This window comes from Myotis brandtii, unplaced genomic scaffold (assembly GCF_000412655.1).
Source record: "Myotis brandtii unplaced genomic scaffold, ASM41265v1 scaffold540, whole genome shotgun sequence".
In the NCBI taxonomy this organism is placed as follows: Eukaryota; Metazoa; Chordata; class Mammalia; order Chiroptera; family Vespertilionidae; genus Myotis; species Myotis brandtii.
This window is the reverse complement of record NW_005369990.1, coordinates 1,874,402-1,887,329: the sequence shown is the minus strand read 5'-3', so window position 1 is coordinate 1,887,329 and position 12,928 is coordinate 1,874,402. Positions and strand designations below refer to the sequence as shown.

The 12,928-nt window shown below is 39.0% G+C and overlaps 1 protein-coding gene across 4 annotated transcripts in view; it reads left to right on the top strand.

The window, feature by feature from the left end:
• The window catches only part of INADL (InaD-like (Drosophila)), a 289,773-nt gene that overhangs the window by 250,210 nt on the left and 26,635 nt on the right, over positions 1-12,928 (top strand). For 3 of the 4 annotated variants that reach the window (XM_014549253.1, XM_014549252.1, XM_014549255.1), the window contains exons 35-39: positions 492-685; positions 2,774-2,921; positions 4,132-4,218; positions 8,350-8,464; positions 9,695-9,732. In XM_014549253.1, the coding sequence (XP_014404739.1) occupies positions 492-685; positions 2,774-2,921; positions 4,132-4,218; positions 8,350-8,464; positions 9,695-9,732 (582 nt within the window). The remainder of the gene's footprint in view (positions 1-491; positions 686-2,773; positions 2,922-4,131; positions 4,219-8,349; positions 8,465-9,694; positions 9,733-12,928) is intronic. The other variant, XM_014549254.1, reaches the window with a different exon arrangement.

Genomic DNA, 12,928 nt, shown 5'->3' with positions numbered 1-12,928 from the left:
CTCTGGCTGGTGTGGCTCAGTTGGTTAAGTATCGGTCCATGCACCGAAAGGCACTGAATGATCACTGGGTTTGATTCCCAGTTGGGGCACCTACCCTCCTTTCCTCTCTCTCTAAAAAAAAAAAAAACACAATAAAAACATACGTTTTTTTAAAAAATGCTGACCAAACACTAATATTTATTTTCCCTTTGACCTTAGTTAAATGAGCCAGTTCATCCCTCCTCTCTCTCTCTCTTTCTCTCTCTCTCTCTCTCTCTCTCTCTCTCTCTCAATTCCATGGTAAAGTTCACAGCTATGCAAAATTGCATGATCATGTATACTAACCCACCCTCCATGCTTATTTGGGGTGGGGGAGTATAAGGGTCACCTCCTTTTTAATGGATAGAAATTTCTAGAGGTTTTTCACTGGTTGGATCAAGGCGCTCCAGCAGACAGAGCAGGGTGAGAGGCCTCTGCTGTCACCAGCTCATCTTGGATGCCTGTTGTTCCAGGTTAATGGGGTTGATCTGAGGAACGCCAGCCACGAAGAAGCCATCACAGCCCTGAGGCACACCCCCCAGAAGGTGCGACTGGTGGTGTATAGAGATGAGACACACTACAGGGACGAGGAGAACTTGGAGTTTTTCCCTGTAGATCTGCAGAAGAAGGCTGGCAGAGGACTGGGCCTGAGCATCGTTGGGAAACGGTAAAAAAAAAAAAGTGCTATGCAGATCAGGATTGATTGGCCTCTTTCCTTCAGGGTTCTAGGGACTAATGCCTATAAACACTGAAAGATAGCCCTAGCCAGTTAGGCTCAGTGGATAGAGCATTGGCCTGTAGACTCAAGGATCCCAGATTCGATTCCAATCAAGGGCACATGTGCGGACTCGAGCCCCAGTGGAGGGTGTACAGGAGGCAGCCAATCAATGATTCTCTCTCAATATTGATGTTTCTATCTCTCTCTTCCTCTCCCTTCTTCTCTGAAATCAATAAAAAAAAAACACTGAAAGATAAAACCTAGTATAAACTGATGATTTCTAAAATTAACATATTTATGAATACTTGAACAACATAGGTCATATTTCTGAGCAAGATCTTACCGCCAAAAAATGTCATAGCAAGAGAAAACTCTAACCTCAATCAACCAGACTGTCAGGCTTTTGCCCTTATCAAGTATGAACAGTTAGCACATTTCTTTCAATTTATAGTCTTTCAGATCTCAAGCTTAAAGGGGTTAATTAAAACAATGATACCCAAGAAGCAGCTAATATCAAGAGAGAGATTTATGCAATCTTGGGTTAAGAAAATTACTCTGCCATGTTAATTTCATACTATGTTACTAAAACTAGTTGAGGGGTTACTAAAACTAGCTGAGTAGACATACTTGAGGGACACAAATTCTTCGTGACAATAGTTTTCTGTTAAAAAACATGTCCCCAATAGTTTGCACCAAAAATATAGTATATATAATGTCACATGCCCTCATAGACCTTTGATGACTAGCCTAGTGCTTTTTTCAAACAGGCCAAGCTACTATTAAAATTAAAATATTAACTACTAAATGCATTACAAAACAAAAAAGCTGAGATTTGTATATCTAAACAAAATCAATGCACTTGTGGGTGCAGAACAACTAGAATCCATGTTGAAGTTTGCTTTCTTGTTGTGACATGTACATGGACTTGGGAAATTCCACTAAGAGTAATGGTTTTTACGTTATTGTCTCATAGTAGATTGATGAAATAATTGTCACACAACACCAATATTTCAGATTGAGTTTTTAAAAGAACATTCACATTCCTTAGCACAAAAAGTTCCATTGTAAAGGCTCAGATATATAAGCTCTCAAAATTCATAATTCTTTGACTAGCAATTCTACAACTAGGAATTTATCCTAAATATATGCTTGTAGATATGTTATTTGTTGCACCTTGTTTGCAGTAGCTAAAGAATGGAAATGACCTATGTATACATCCATAGTTTACTGATAAGTGAAATTAAGGAACATTCATAGGATAATATGCAGCCATAAAATCCAATGAGGAAACACAAAGTGCCAATAAAGATCAATTGCCAAGGTGTATTCAGTAAAAAAAAAACAAAAACAAACAAACAAACAAACAAAAAAATAAATTTAAAGAAAAGAAAACTGGAGGTAAAAAAGAATGTATGTGCATGTATATCCATTCACACACACACATGTATTATGCCCACATCACTTGCTTGTGTGTACACAGCAGGTCTCCTGGAGATACCCAAGAAATGGTAACATTGGTTCCCTATAAGAAGGGAACTTGGGGACTAGGGAATAGAGGTGAGAGGGAAACGTTCTAAGGTCAGCCCTTTTTAACCTCTTGAATTTTGAGACATCTATTTATGTATTCGTCAAATAAATATAAATAAAACCTTGAAATATATTGTCCAGAAAGGGTTATGTGAGTCTAGAAATAGATCAGATGCTAATAATTGAACTGATCTCTCTAAGGAAATAACATTTTAAGAATACTTAACTCCACTTTTTTAAGTTAATTTCCATTTCATTTCACTAAAATTATCCTCTTGCAGAAATTATGCCCTTGGGCCAATAAAAGTGAACATTACAATAGGCAGCATAAATAGGCATAATCTATTTAAAGGCTGAGCACTCTGAGGTTTATCACTGGATCAGATGGCTTTGTAGGGCCCTTCTTCCAAGCTTTAGGACTCAGTGAATCAATATAGAATGTTAGTAATATCAAATTTAATAAAGGAATATTAAGTTGTGCTAATATCCACTGCTTTATGCTATTCACAGAAATGGAAACGGAGTGTTTATTTCTGACATCGTGAAAGGTGGAGCTGCAGACCTTGATGGGAGATTGATTCGGGGAGATCAGATCTTATCTGTGAATGGGGAAGACATGAGAAATGCCTCACAGGAGACAGTGGCCACCGTCCTCAAGGTAAGTCCCTGGCTGCTTCCTGCCCAGCTCACAGCTGAAGTCCAGCGGAAGCCGGACTAATCTAGTGTGGTTATCAATGGGGTGAATGTTATGGTGACTCTCCTTTTTACTAGAAGTCTAATCTCTGATTATTTTCACCAACCAGGAATAGCTGTAAAAGAAAACTCATGAAAGGAAGAGGAGAGAGAGAGAGAGAGAGACTGAGAGAGAGAGAGACAGAGAGAGAGAGAAAGAAAGGAGGGAGGGAGGGGGGGAGGGAGGAAGGAAGGAAGGAAGGAAGGAAGGAAGGGCAAGCAAGGTATTATATTGACTAGCAGAATTGAGGAGAACCCTATGTTGGTATTTTTAAGCTATATTTTCATAATTGTGAGAATTCCAAGTATCCACAATTATCCTCTAAATGAATGTATTTGATGAGATGGGCTCTCCTGGAGTCAGAAAATTCATCCTCCTCCCTCTAGGGCTATGTCAGGGAGCATATTTACTGTGAATTCATCAAACCCAGCTTTCCTCACTTGAGGAATGTTAAAGATTATCTAGACCAATTCCTCCATTTCACAAGTGGAGTTTGAAAGGTAGAATGGCATGGCCAAGACCACAGTGCTGTGCTTCCGTGGTTTTGCTACCACCCAAGCTGTCTCTCCCTTCACTTCCAAGTATCTCTGCCACATGGACCCTCCTCCTTTAGAAGAAACTGGTTAATAAAAAACCTTACAAATTTCCATTCAACTATAACCAGGTGCATGTTATTCTGTTTTACAAATAGCCATGGAAGAAGCTTTTTCGAAGGCAAATGAATTTTGTTTATTTTTAAATCCTGATTTCCTGATATCCACTCTCCGTTATCACTCAAGAAGATTTGTATTTGTGGATTACCTCCACCTTTGTTTTCTCTGTCTTCCTTTTCACTCCTTTGCTTAGTTATTTCATTGCTCACAGACCCTTTTATTACAAGAGCAGGGAGGTGAGTTGAAATGTAACCCTTTTAACACATTTAAAGAAGTCATGAAATCCTGAGAGGAATACCATTGAGTTGATAAATTTTTGCTATTTGGTGTGATTCTTTTGATTACTGAATTTCCTTTTTTCCTCTTGCCTTCATCACCCATTTACAAGTCTTGGCTGCAGAGATGAGTGGAGGCTCTGATATGGTCATTTAGGACGTAAATGCTACTGTTTTTCACTTCTGTCCTTTTCTTGTGTTCCCAAGTGTGCGCAAGGGCTTGTGCAGCTGGAGATTGGAAGACTCCGAGCTGGTTCCTGGGCCGCCTCAAGGAAGACATCACAGAACAGCCAGGTGGTTGATGGCTTTCCGTCAGACTGGCGCACTCACCTGTCCCCTCTGAGAGAAGGTTTCCCATTTCATAAGTGGGGAAATAATGTGTAATATGCAGTATTACAATAATATGTAATATACAGCATATTCACAATACCAAGTTCAGTGTATTTTTATGTGCCTGAAATAAAAAATGAAAGGTGGGATGGAAATTCATTAATCCCTAGATTTTTCTCTCTATTATTGCCTGCAAATGTTTTCTTAGGACTACTTTTCTCCCCCACTATTAGTTCTGTGTTGCCTATGCATGCATGTAACACAGCTGTGTTTATTTAAAAAAAAAAAAAAAAGCAACATCTGGTGGCAATTTGACCCTCATTAGCACAACATTGTTCTATTCATTCAATTAAATATTGCTATAAAGTTAACTTGTGAATAGCCACTCACACATGCTGAGGGCAATTAATGGCATATTCCTAAGGGAGTGAAATGTGAGGGTTTCCCCTGTGGGAAGGAGGCCTTAATGGGTGACATTTTGTGGGTTTGCAAACATCTTATGTTTATTTGCCAGGCTGATGTAAGTGCCACTTTTTAAAAAAAAACAAAGTATATTTCACTGTGGTTGTTTTTTTCATTGTAATGGCTGAAAAAAATCAAGATGGCAGACTATTTTTTAGTCCCTTTGGTATATAATAAAACTATAGAAACTTACATGTTACCCCCAAGTCCTCTTTGTGGATTATAGATGGGCCTTTGTTTTGAGGTTAAAAGCATGACTTTTGGTCCCCTCCCTAGTTGCTTTAGACCTAAAGCCTGTCCAAGACCTTTGTTCAGAAGACTTGGATTTTGTGATTAGCACACAGGTGCTTCCGGAATGCTGTTAGCTGTCTTCTTTGCCTCACTTGTGTTAGAAAATGGGTGAAGAAAAATACTATTGTTCAGATAGTATCACAGACTAGCTGGCTTGTCTAAAAGAATCCTCAAAGCAGTCAAACCCAATAACATCATGTTAAGTTTAGAACGTCTTTCTTTATTTCTGGCCTAGATATTGGGCAGCAAATATCACGTGTCCTAAAAGATACAGTGGGGCCTTGACTTACGAGTGTCCCGACTAACGAGTTTTTTGAGATACCAGCTGTCTCTCGGCCGATTTTTTGCATTGAGTTGATAGAGTAATTTGAGTTAACGAGCTCCTTAATGAGCTCCTTAACGAGCTCGGTCTCTGAACTAATTAAACTCGTAAGTCAAGGCCCCACTGTAATGCTAAATCCTCAGATGATTGCTTTACAAAGCAGCTTGAGAACAAGGATGATGGTGGGGCTGGAACCCTCCTCCGGACCGGGAAGCCAGGTTCATTCTATTCAGGCTGTAAATGATGTTGTTGATGACCACGTTGGGCCTGAAATGCTAACCCCTGAAATGCAAGGTCACACCAATAGAGACAGGTAACATTAAGAAGTTTTAATTCTCTGCTCTCGTGCACTGAAAATGAGAAATTGGGTCACAGCTTATTCAGGAGAACTAAGATCTAGAAACTGACTTTAGAAGCATATGGTTGTTAGAGATCAACCAGACCTAACCCAGAGTACAGGCACATTCATCCACGTGTACACAGCAGGGGGATAATGTACCTTAACCCTCTTCATGAAAAATTAAAAAAAAGCCTGATGCTCTCGGATGTTAAGCTTGATATGGCAACAGGACCGCTACAAGGCGAGGCACAAAATATATATATATATATTTTTTTTTTTAATGGCAACCACTATTGCCATTTATTTGGTATATAAATGTGAACTGTCATATTTTGGAAACCTGGAACAAAGTATCAAATACTTCTATCTAACCTTTTTGCACAGAGTTTTTATTTCAAAGGGTAGAAGTTTAATTCAGTCTTAAGAAAAAAACAGTAAGTCTAGTTTATCCTTACTTTGTCCTTAAAATTATGGCTGAGCTGATGTGAGAGTTTGCACTGGTATTTGGCTAATTGGAAGAACCTTGACTGTGAAAAGGAAGCATCCTTCATCATAAGTTCAAGACCAGCCCATGACCCAGATGGAGAAAAGAAGAACCCATTCCCAAACATTTTCATCTGTAGGCCCAGGACCCTCTAGGAGCACAGATGTCTTTCTGGGCATTTATAAGCTATGGTGATAGAGGCCTTGGTTTGAGGGCCAAGGAGAATTTTAACTTGTTAACTTGGCCTAGAGAAAGTAGGATCATTAAGAGAGATCTTCTAGCCTAGGGCCACGAAGCCACTTTTTAAAAAAGGTCTTTTCCACTCTGGACATGTGGCTCAGTTGGTTGGAACATCATCCCATACACCTGCAAAGGACTGCAGTTTCGAATCCCAGGCAGGGCACATACCTAGGTTGCAGTTTCAACCCCTGGTTGGGGCACATATGGGAGGCAACTGATGGATGTTTCTCTCTCCCTTCCTCTCTCTCTCTAAAAATCAGTAAAACCATATCCTCAGGTGAGGGTTAAAAAATAAGATGAAATAAAATAAACTGTCTTTTCCCACTAACCAGAAAAGAGTATCTACTCTACAGAAGAAAGTGTGTAATGGAAAAGAGAAATCTTTTCCTCAGATACCTGAGGGAACACTGCAAGGAGAAGTCCATATTTATAAAGGCCTTGGGAAGCACATTTTTTAGGCAAAAGTTATTTATTATACTTACTCAATTCTAAGTATTATCTATTACCATTGATTTAAATCATATCTTTTCAGGGAAATAGCAAAATACTCCTTTATATATATTCATTGCGAAGTGTGCTTATGTCTATCATTTATTTTGAAATGAACTTTAAAAAAAAATACAAATTGAGTGATGAATAGGTGAATGGATATGGAAAAAGGACAATATATCAAAACTAGAGGCCTGGTGCATGAAAATTCGTGCACTCAGGGGTCCCTCAGCCCAGCCTGTGCCCTCTCACAGTCCGGGACCCCTTGGGGGATGTCCACCTGCTGGCTTAGGACAACTCCCCGGGTGATCAGGCCTAAGCTGGCAGTGAAGAGTGGGCCTAAGCAGTTAGTCGGACATCCTTAGTGCTGCTGCGGAGGCAGGAGAGGCTCCCACCGTTGTCACTGTGCTGGCCAGCCTTGAGCCGGCTTCTGGCTGAGCAGCGCTCCCCCTGTGGAAGTGCACTGACCACCAGGAGGCAGCCAGATCATTCTGATGTTAGGGTCAATTTGCATATTACCCTTATATTATATCGGATATTAATTGTAGAATCTAGGTGTGTTTATGGATGTCTACTTTTAACTTTTCTTAGATTTAAAGTTTTTCATATTTAAAGAGTGTTAAAACATTAAACAACTTTCATCATAGAACTAAGGAAGTGGTTTAAATTATAATTCATCAAGTGATCATTGTAGTCTTAGGTTTAATTTAAAATTTTGAGGCCATTGGGCACAACCTTGATAATTTGGGGGGAAAATTATTTGTTATTGGTGACATTGGGTTCTTCATTGAAAAGGTCCTTCACTGTGTATATAATTTCATTGAGTAGCCACTAGCCATACATGACTGTACATTGTAGACCTCAACTATTTAGTTAGACGGCTATGAGAGCAGTAGTGGAGATATAGCGATTGAGCCGAATTATTCCTGACCCTAGGAAAATCTTTGAGAAAAACGAATTTAACATATTACTTAAAACAACATATTCCTAGGATATTTGCTGCTTTCTCCTACAGTTGAGAATTCCATTTGGTCAAATTTCTATTATTCAAGGTTTTATTATGCTTGTTTTAGTAAAATAGATCCCGTCCTTTGGGTGATAAGGGAATCAATGTTGATTCCAGCCCCAACTAACACATAGTGCCATTAACTGATCATATATAAATACTGTGTCACAGCTTAGGAAAATGTTTTTTATTTCACATTGAGGAAGAAAAGCTTAAATTATATTTTCTTCCTTGATGATTGAAACCATATATGAAAGCACATATAATGGGGGAAATGTTAGATGGGGTTGTACTAGGGTGGTAAGAGAGTGAATATGGGTAATTTTTGTTTTCTTTTTAGTCTCTTAAGAATTTTCGATTACATGATTATGGTTCCATAATTGAAACACTAACTAATAAGTTTGAAGTGTTGAGCCCAAGCATGTGTTCCAGCACAGCTGATCTCTGGGTTTCCTTTGCAGGGGAGTCAGCACAGCACACACAGCAGCTTCCACCCGGCCCTGGCTCCTGTCATCTCCAGCCTGCAAAGCCTGGTTGGCACAAAGAAAGCTTCTGATCCCTCCCCCAGAAATTCAGGTATTCCGTGGACACACCTCCAGCAAGACATCCTGATACCCAATTGTTATTTTAATATTAAATTTTTTAATACATTTTTTTACCTTTAAAATATTTTTAAATCTTTGTACTTGGCCACGTAAGCCCCAAGCTTTCAGAAAGGCCTATTCTAAAGGAAGGAAAGCCTTAGAGACTCATTTCTGGACTATGCCTTTAACTTTATACCAATCACATGAAAGTGGGAAAGCAGAAACCTAAAGTGTTTCCTAAAGTAAAATCATTTACAAAGAGAAAAAAATTGTAAAGCTCTTTTTTTTAATGTTTTTTTTAATTGATTTTAGAGAGAGAGAAAAAGAGATAGAAACATTGATGATGAGAAACATTGGTTGGTTGCCTCCTGCACGCCCCCTACTGGGGACCAAGCCCACAACCAGGGCATGTGCCCTAATCAGGAATCAAACCAGGGACCTCTTGGTTCATGGGTGGATGCTCAACCACTGAGCCACTGCAGCCAGGCTACAAAAGAGAAAAATATTTTAAATTATTAGTCACTCAAGAAAGGTGAGAGGTACATATGCCAGTGAGGGCAAGGGTCTTCTTAATTCTTTCCTTGGATAGATGGTTACTACAAGTCAGAAAAACATACAGTAAAACACAAATGGCTCATCTTCCAAGCCATTTAATCACTATATTTCAGGCAGCTACTGCTACAGTCCATCAGCTTTTGTCAGACCAAATGCGTATGGCCACATCTGTCTCAGAGAGAGAGGACTTCTTTAATATAGAAGACAGCCCCTGGTCGATGACTGCTGGTTTGGATTTTGAGAAAGGATATAATGCCTGCTTGTTTCAGTATTTTCTCTTGAAAGGCCTAGAAAATGACGCATTTTCAGGAGATAATTTTATATCCTACATATATTATCTCTTAATGTTAAAAGTTAATTGTGCCCTAGCTAGTCTGGCTCAGTGGATAGAGCATCAGCCTGAGGACTAAAGGGCCCGTGTTTAATTCCAGTCAAGGGCACATACCTTGGTTGCAGGCTCATTCCCAACCCCAGGCCCTGGTTGGGGCTTGTGCAGAAGGCAACCAACCGATGTGTTTCTCTCACATTGATGTTTCTGTCTTTCCCTCTCTCTTCCACTCTCCCTAAACATCAATGAAAAAATATCCTCAGGTGAGGATTAACCAAAAAATAAAATTAAAAATAAAGTTTTTTTAAAAAGTTAATTTTGTTGCTTCTTTATTGATAGGCACGGATATGGGACCACGGACCGTTGAAATAATCAGGGTAAGTCTGTTATTTCGCCGTTCTCTTGGTTTGTGTTGGGTTTGCATAAAATGTACATTTTCCCCTTCACACGATTGGTTGGATTATCTGTGTGCTGCTTTAAGTTACTGAATACATATGGGGTCTGTGTAACGTAAACAGACTTAGAAAAATATGGTAAAACACATAGCTGACAACTGAATTTTTTGGTACATCATATCTACTACATTTTGTGCATGTACTTAAAAGTTTTGCAAAACAAAAAATGGTATCATTTTTGGTAGCTTTTTTTAACCTTAAACCAAGACCTTTTAGCCATGCAATAAGTTTTTTGGTTTTTTTTACAGCATTTGCAGTGATTTTCAACCAGTATGTCTAAAGACTTTTTAAAACATGCAATACCTGACTATTTAGTCGAGACACTGACTTCTTTTCCCTTAGGTTGTCAAGGAAAAAAAATGACAACAGCCAACACAATGGTCATGCAGTGTAATTGAATCAAAATTATACTTGCCCTGGCGCATGAGCGTCATCCCATGCACAAAACGGTTGCCAGTTCAATTCCCTGTCAGGGCACACACCTGGGTTGTAGGCTCGATCCCTAGTAGAGGGTGTGCAGGAGGCAGCCAAAAGAAGTTTTGCTCCCACATCGATGTTCCTCTCTCTCTCTCTCTCCATTCCTCTCTCTAAAAATCAATAAAAAAAAACATTTTTTAAAAATTTATACCTATTTTAATAAAAAATAAAAGAAAAAGAAAAAGAATTTACACCTACGTTTTTTCAGATCGGCAAAATATATTTTGGTTTGCTGCAGAATTTTAGTAATTAGTTTATGTGTGCCATGAGATGAAAAAGGTTGAAAATTGCTGGCATATAGCATGATTTTTTACTGGTTACATAATATTCCATCATATGAATATGCTATAGCTTCCTCTTATAAAACAATCAGCATATTCCTAAACTTTTGCTATCTTTTATAGCAAAATATCTTTGTATTTTCTTTTTGCCCATATCAGGATTAACTGCTAGAAATGAAATTGTTGAGTCCAAAGCCACTATTGCTATTAAAGGCTTTTCTACATATTGCTAAATTGCCCTCCTGAGAAGATTGCATAAGATGCATTTCAGTTCATACATTTGTCAGATCCTGAATTTCAAACTCCTGCATGATATCCAGAATATTGGAAAGTGGACTTCTATTTTGATCACTTTGACCATTAAATCAGGTTCAAAAAGTAGTAAAAAAAAAAAGTATGACCTTGTTGTAATCATCATAACTGCAGTAAAGTGATATCCAACATAGCTTAGTTCTCTGGAGTCAATCATAGCTGTGTTTGAAGGCAGTCTGCTATGTATTACCTCTGTTATCTTTGGCAAGTGATTTAACCTCAGTTTTCTCATCTGTAGAATGGGGTGATAACACTGTTTACCAAGTAAACATTGTTGTGTGGATTAAATGAAGTAATGCATTTAGTATATTTAGCGTAGTACTTAGTACATCATCTAATGTCCAGGAAGTGGCATCCATTATTATTGGCTACATCTTTGACTATATCTGCCTTATTTGTTCCCAGTATCTTTTCACCAGAGTGGCAACTCATATGTTCCTGTGATGAGGGAGTTAAATGTACCAACATGTGCATAATCATGGATAAATTAAGGAAACATCATGATGGATTTGAACAAAACCAAATTATTGCACAAATTTCTCCTTATTCCAAGATTTATAAAATGTCATTTTATGTTTTCTTAGTCATTTCAACTATTTGTTTTTACGGGCTTTTATTAAAAGGCCTGCTCCTACCAATCGTATTCTCCCACACACGGTCCAAGTAGAAACTTCATAAAGAAAGTCGTCTTGCCATTTTGCACGCAGGGCTTTACTACTGATGCAGTCAGAAAATATCAGCTAGGCACAAATACTCTGGAAAACAAGATATAGACTGCCTGTTACTGGAGAGGCCAGCATTGCCATTTTTCTGTCTTATAGGCCTGACATGGCAGCACTAGTAATATCTATAATAATAAAAGCATAATATGCTAATTAGACCAGACAGCCGATCGACCTTCTGGACAAAGCTGTGGTGGCGGGGGGCGAGGAAGAAGCTGTTAGGGGCTATCAGGCAGGCGGGTGAGCAATTAGGGGCGATCAGGCAGGCAGGCAAGTGGTTAGGGGCAATCAGGAAGCCAGGCGAGTGGTTAGGGGTGATCAGGCAGACAGGCAGACAGGAGAACGGTTAGGAGCCAGTGGTCCCAGATTGCGAGAGGGTACAGGCCAGGCTGAGGGGATCCCTCCCCCACCACCACCCCATGCATGAATTTCATGCACCGGGCCTCTAGTTAATAATAAAGAATAATTCCTCACACTTATGTGACATGAGGTTGTAAGGTACTTTATATGGTTTTTTGTTGTCATTTTGTTCTTTTCCCTTTTTCCAAATGTACTGAGGTCAAATCGAAACACCCTAAGCTGTGTATGTTTTTAGATGATCAATGAAAACTGTAGGAGCTTTGGGACCATACAGGTCCCTTTACCACAACCTTTCTGCCATAGTTGTCATATGTTTACATTTACATAATCTGAGAACCCCACCAAATAATGTGATAATTTTTGCTTTCAACTTTTCTACATATTTTAATAATCTCAAGAAAAAAATATTGCCCTGGCCGGGTAGCTCAGTTGGTTCAAGTGTCGTCCGGCCACATCAAGGTTGCAGATTCAATCTCCGGTCAGGGCACATAACCAATGAATGCATAAATAACTAGAACAACAAATCAGTGTTTCTCTCTCTCTCCCTCTCTCTCTCTCTCTCTCTCTCTCTCTCTCTCCCCCTTCCTCTCTCTCAAAAATCAATTTTAAAAAACTTTTACAAAATAACTAAATAAAACCAAAATTTAAAAAGAAAAAACAAGCCCTGGCCGGGTGGCTCAGTTAGAGTGCTATCCCAATACACCAAGGTTTTGGGTTCCATCCCCGGTCAGGGCACATATGAGTCAACCAATGAACACATAAATAAGTGGAACAACCAGTTGATGTTTCTCTCTCTTTCTGTCTCCCCTCCCCTCTCTCTCTAAAATCAATCCATCAATAAGTGGAACAACAGGTTGATGTTTCTCTCTCTTTCTGTCTCCCCTCCCTTCCTCTCGCTCTCTAAAATCAATCCATCATTTTTTTTTAATTGGTCACATTTTCCTGTTTTTTGGCGTGTCAAGTAAT